This window comes from Cajanus cajan, chromosome 2 (genome assembly GCF_000230855.2).
Source record: "Cajanus cajan strain Asha chromosome 2, NIPB_CcT2T_4, whole genome shotgun sequence".
Lineage (NCBI taxonomy): Eukaryota > Viridiplantae > Streptophyta > Magnoliopsida > Fabales > Fabaceae > Cajanus > Cajanus cajan.
Window position 1 is genome coordinate 8,711,014 of NC_138518.1, and position 6,557 is coordinate 8,717,570.

The window sequence follows — 6,557 nt, forward strand, 5'->3', positions numbered from 1 at the left end:
ATGTATACTGAAATTCTATGGCTGATACTGTTGGAGTCCCGGTGTTAAAAAAACCACCAACAGATACATCTTGTTAATTATTTCAAGATTTTGGTTTGTTGCTGAACTGGACATATAAGAGACACATATATGTCTTAGGGTTTTTCATGTCATGTGTATTTGTGAAGTGGAATTGAAGCAATAGAATTAATCTACAAGTTATATTATTTATACTATTTTTTTATAATATTATTTTTACTCTTTATCTTTCTATATCTATTCTATCCTACATTTGTTTCTTCTCTTATTTATTAAATTGTTATAAAAAAAATTGTAAAATTTTTATGTACAAATACAATTTTTCTAAATCTATATGGAATATGAAAGAATGTTAATGGAGTCTAACTCAATTTATTAAATAATATGCCTGAGTTATTGAAAATTTCTTGGAAACTAAATTTGATTCTTAGGAAAGAAAACGAAGAAAAGGTCATCATTTGTTTTAATTTGAATAAATAACCCAAGAAAATTGAAGCTTGTGGCAATATGAATCCCCCACTCCAGTGACTAAGAACTAACTAAATTACTTAAATTAAATAATTCTAGTTTCTTTTTTATTTTTCTATTGTTTACCACTACAAAATCGTGCAAATTAAGATCTATCCAGACCTGTTTTGGTCTTTGAGGTATTCTATATCTCCTTAAATTCTCTCTTTCTTTCTCATTTTCCGCATGTTTCATTTGTCCATGCTTTAGAATCAATGAAAGAAATTTCAGTAAAAAAATTACTTCATTTACACTATAAAAAAAAAAAAAGGAGGCGGGGGGTGTCATTGAAGAAATTAAGATTTACAAACTAAGCTTTATTAATTTTTTTTACCTACATATCATATGAATATTGGCCGGGACCATAGACACATGATAATGACAAACTATATGATATATAACTTGTCAATTTTGGGGGTGATTTTAGGGTTTCGAAGTTGGCACATATCTAGATCTATCCGCCGGTTCCTCTTGCACTGGTGAAGAATAAATCATTTCCAAATCGTCTTTGACAAATGAAGAAGAGAAGAAAATTTGCGTACGTTTCTGTATCCTCTAATTAACTGACTTTCTTTTGAAGAAAGATAGCATGCGATTAATCCACTTGTGGGGTTCAGAAGTTAGGTTCTAACTGAAAATTATCACAAGTTGCCCTCATGCATATCTCTCTGAAATAGTATATGTGGTCCTTAGCGAGTGTCGTAAAAGATAACATATATATGTTGGTCCCTCACCTATAGGTAGCTTTACGTTGTCCGAATTGAAGTAGTTATCATACACAAAGACATGACAATTCTCTCAGACTAGACACCACAACTTTTGAATCTTACTAAATGACTTATTTAAAGTGGGTTTCTCTGCTTCCTCTCCATGTGATGCCTTCCCCTATTTTTGTTTTCTCTCCATTTTTATCTCTTATTCCGTTTTTCATCTTTTCATTGTCTTGTTCCAAAGCGTAGGTATTTGAGGGATTTCTAAAATGTGGAAATATATTATTAAGAAAAAAAAATCAAATGTCGTGTACTAACATGTTAGGTTTGTTTTTGTTGTTATAATTTTGTCTAATAAAAATTAATCTCATAATATAAACATTATAAATCTACATAAATAGAATGATCAATCATATTAACATCTTTCTATGCAAATCACATTGTTAGTATATAAATCAACAATATGTACACTAACAATTTAATTTTCATTGGCAAAATTTAAAGAATTAAAGTAGAGACAAGTATAATTCGTAACATTTTATTATTAATTAGTAGTAGTATATAAGACATTTTACAGCCGTATATCTTACCAGAAAATGAAGGGGGAAAAAACTATAAATGTGCAAGGAAGCTTGCTAATATAATGTTGAGAGTTGCTTTCCAAATTTATTTATTTATCATGTTCCTTTTTCTTAAGAGTATGTCCAGTGAGAAACTTTTAGAAACAATATCAGTGTAATAAACAGAACGCATGCTGCAATTTAGTTATTATAAGGCTTTGTTCTTAACAATATACAACAACATTTTTTGCTTGATACTATTTTGTCTACACTACAAAAAAGAATTGTTATATAGTGACACACACTTAATAATTATACAATATTTATCACTAAAAATTATTTTTACTTACATTATAGATATAATATATATTAGTATATGAGTTAATCACCTATACACTACCAGTGTAAAATTTTTTTTTATACTGACAATAAATCATATCTTTTAATAGTGCTATGTCAGTTGCTTATTTAATAAAATAAAAATAAAATAAAATAATTTAAAAGATATGATTGATTATCAGTGTAAAAAACTTTACACTGACAATGTATGGATGATTAAATGTGTGTTTGTTTTAGAGTTACGTTCAACATAACCCAAAAGCAACACACTAGTTACTTTGATTTTTTTGCATTGGAAAGATGAAAAAGTTCGTTCAACCAATGTTAAACAGTTTTCCAAACACGCACTAACTCTTAGTATATTATTATAAAGTGTAAGTATAACTTATATATTACAATAACGCACAATATATAATATTTAAATCTCATTCAAAATCAACATTAAAATTATATATAATTATATATCATATAAATTTATACTTATTATATATTTTCTACCTATAGTATCATATTTTATATATCACTATATTATAACGCTAGCTTCTATGGCCCCCCATGTGATGGTTTCAGTAACCAAATCTTTTGTAGTTGTCGATAAAGTGTGACTAGCCGCTTTTTGAAGCGTGTAGTGAATGGTCCACTGAGGTTATTAATTGTGTTCCTTTGTCACGAGAAACAAAATTTTGCATTCTTTTGCTTCAAAAGATCCTTTTTTTTTTTTTTTTTTTTCTTTCGCATTTACTATCTTGTACATTATGCTTTTGCATCATATTTCTAAATTGCATTTACAGTCATAGTTACCGTTGCTTTACGATTCTTGACATTGCAGATAAATGCAGCTAACGTGATAGTAACAGCAAGTTGAAAATCTTAAATGTTGTAGTCACAATTGGGAAAGTTCACTGCAGTGCTTTTTTTTTTTATTTATTTTTTTATTTTTATTATCTTATGAATATCATTCATGCAGTATAATTTTTATTGGTCATATATTATTTTAATACAGATAAATTTGAGAACACCATATAATTCTTATGTGTCTTAAACAGATCATACAGCCAACCATTAAGTCAAAAGGTTTGATTTAATTTACCTTGATTTGAAACCATGCTTAGCTTAGATAAAAATTAAAAACATCAAAATCAACTTTGATAAAGATGTTTACTTGTCTTGATTATCGCAAGTGGATCAATGTGAGAATAAAATGGCAAGAAAAATGAGCCCTAATTAAGCTCCTCCTAACTACCATGATGAAAGAAATCATTGTCCATCATGCCTGCCTGACCATAAAATGATAAGATGTAGACTAGCAAATTTATTTGACCAATAAGGTAATATCTCACGTGGCCACCTATGTGCCATTGCTTTATCTTTCAGTGCGCCGTGGTCGGTTTCATTCCGGCATCTTCCTTTTCCAAGCTGCGGACTCAACTTCACCAATTTATTCTATGCAATCAAAGCAAACACCAAGTTTGAAACCTCTTCATAAATAGTTCGAGAATTGGCTTCAAAAGTAATTAAGGTGCACACTTGGTCTTTCTCTCCTATAATTTGCACGACACCAAACAGTGGTAGGTAATGTTTTTGCTAGGTACTGTATGTCTTATATCACCTACATCTAGGGTTTGTATATAAGCCTCTTCACGTTTTCAAATGAAACTCGTTCTAATACTGTGTGTTTACGTTGAATTAATCGCATATATAGTAGTCCTTGCACCCCACTTGCTTTGACGTAGTTTTTTCCTTGCCTTTCTTTTGCATAAACTATATTTTGCAACGAACATTTCATAAAATCTGATACGAGATGGACTTATACTACTTATTTGCATTTGTTATTCTTAGGTTTTTTTTCTTCGTTATTATTTTATCCTCTCTAATCCCCTCAAAATTATATTAATATGACACAATTCATTATGTAATATTGACGCCTAATAGTTGCTTCCAGTAAGAAATCTTGTCATGTGTTCTTCTCATATCCGTATTATCAGAAACTGTTACTTAATTAGTTTGTTATATTTAAGAAGGATTAGCTAGACTCTTATGAATTGAAAATTTTAATTTATTTTGAAGAAAAACGCCAGCAATTTCAACTCTTACAATAAGAAAATTTCAATTATGAATTAGAATAAACTTTGGTATTTTTTTTTTTATCATAGGTTAAGATTATTCACTTTTTTTCTTCTGAAGTGAACATATCACTTGAGAAAGGATAGTTTGATCTGAATTGACTAAGTACCTCAACCGCCATTTGAACCCAGTTTTCAATTTCAATTATTGTCATGAGATGAAGCAGATTAATATTCATCTGTCTGCTTATTTTTTTCAAACTTAATTTCATAGTTTTCTGAAGCAGATACAAGCTAGAAGTGCATATTCATACTGAAGAATTCAAAATTAGGGGTTTCATTGTTGAAGGTGGAAGAGAAGTTCCAGGAAGAAAAACCAACAACAATGAAAGAAATACAATGATCAACAGTACAAAGGAGGCAGAATTTCCACTAAAACAGGAAGGTCTTTCTTCAAGCGATCATCATGAAAAGGCAAAGGCTACATCAAGCTCATCATCACAATGGCTAAAACTGAAGGATCCAAGGATTGTTCGAGTATCTCGAGCTTTTGGAGGAAAAGACAGGCACAGCAAGGTGTGCACTATAAGAGGACTAAGAGATAGAAGGGTGAGGCTTTCAGTTCCCACAGCAATTCACCTCTATGATCTTCAAGATAGGCTTGGACTCAATCAACCAAGCAAGGTTGTAGACTGGTTGCTCAATGCAGCTAAGCATGAAATTGATGAACTTCCACCACTTCCAATTCCTCCAGGTAACTTCACCCTTGGTTATCCATCTCTTGTTGCTTGTAATAATGATCAATTTAGCACCTCTCGTGAAGGTTCAGGCCAAAACACCTTATGGAAACCAAAGTCCAAAGAGGTTTCCGGAGAAATGGTTAGTGGTAAAGCAAATTGGATGAATAGAAGTGAAGATGATGATAATGATAAAAGTAGTAATAATAATGATGATAAACAAAGCAATAGTTGTCATGGTGCACATGTTTTGCCAAATAGTCTCTTACCAAGGGCAAATCATCCTTCTTTTTTGGGCTTGATGAACACTATGCCCTCACTTGGTTACCAATGGGACCCTAATTCAGGTGATGTTGCTCAATGGGCAAATCATGGATTTGTTAATCAAGCAGATATACACAGCATTAATGTGGTTCCATTCCCATCAAATTTGGCTCTATCCACTGGGAATACTACTACTCCTCAAATTTTGGTGTGTCCTCCTGGGGCAACACAACCATATTTCCCTTCCCATCATGTTGCATCAATGGAGATGAATCAAAGACAACTCAACCACTATCAGATGCTGAGTTCAAGTTCTCAAAATTTCTTGGCAAATTCTCTCAATCCATCACAAGTTATAAGCCAACAAGGGAAAGTACCATTCAGCTTGAGTAAGCCTAAACTTCTCCATTCTCCTAACAGCAGTGAAAGCCATTCTCGTAAACACTAGGATTTTCCTTCCAAATGATACACAAAATAGAGTTATCTAAATTCTTCTCCTCACAAAATATGCATGGATCATAAGGCCTGTGGGAATTGAAGTTCATTAGCTGCAAGACATTATTCAACGTTTCGCGGGGTTTGAATAATCATTCCGTTTTTGTGTTATGTTTGATTTTCTGATGTTTCCTGGGTTTATGTAGGTACAATTAACTTAATTTTCCATTCAGTTTAATCTATATGGATGCCATGCAAAGGTCTACAAAAAAAATGGGTTTTTTCAAGGGTAATTAAGAGCTTTTCCTGAAGTGAAAATGTGATTGCTACGCTAAAGAGAACACATGCTCAGATAAGTTAATTAACTCTCTATTCTACATTGAGAAAGGTTGGAAAAGGTAGAATAATAATATTATCATTGATAGTGAGTTTGAGATTTTATTTTATTTTATTCTGTTAAACATTATGTGTTTGAATGAGACAGGAATTCTCAGTGTGCTATGTTATATACCAAGTGTTAAGTAGTTTTTTTTTTAAATCATGTTTTAGTTTTTTAATTGTGATTGTATACATTCCATGAGATGAAACATAACCAAAGAAATTATACTTAATTTTTCCTTCATGTACACAGTACACGCATTTCAGCGCACGGAAAATGATGCATAGACGTTCATTTGTTAATAAGAAATGATATTTGCACACCAACATTTTATACACTCCATTAAAAAAAAAATTATCTTTTCTTTCGTATCACATCATTAAATTAATTTATTATACCGATATTTTAATTTTTTATTTTTCTCCTTATAGGTAATTATAATAAGGTGTTGAATTGGAGTGTCCAATAATCATTTTTGTATGCTGGTGATTGATATCATATGACAAGAAAAACAAAATAATAGAGAAGAAATAAGAAATGTCAAA

At 31.0% G+C, this 6,557-nt stretch overlaps 1 protein-coding gene across 7 annotated transcripts; it reads left to right on the forward strand.

Moving 5' to 3' along the window:
* Nucleotides 1-904: 904 nt before the first annotated feature.
* On the forward strand, nt 905-6,139 carry PTF1 (plastid transcription factor 1). 7 transcript variants are annotated; one of them, XM_020349677.3, is made up of 3 exons: nt 905-1,063; nt 3,509-3,653; nt 4,485-6,139. In XM_020349677.3, exon 3 carries the CDS (start codon nt 4,597-4,599, stop codon nt 5,644-5,646), a length of 1,050 nt encoding a protein of 349 aa, XP_020205266.2. In that variant the 5' UTR covers nt 905-1,063; nt 3,509-3,653; nt 4,485-4,596; the 3' UTR covers nt 5,647-6,139. The 7 variants fall into 7 exon arrangements, with proteins under 7 accessions (XP_020205266.2, XP_020205269.2, XP_020205270.2 ...); XM_020349680.3 differs by lacking the exon at nt 905-1,063 and having other exon boundaries at nt 3,378-3,702; nt 4,547-6,139; XM_020349681.3 differs by lacking the exon at nt 905-1,063 and having other exon boundaries at nt 3,378-3,653; nt 4,547-6,139.
* The last annotated feature ends 418 nt before the right edge of the window (nt 6,140-6,557 follow it).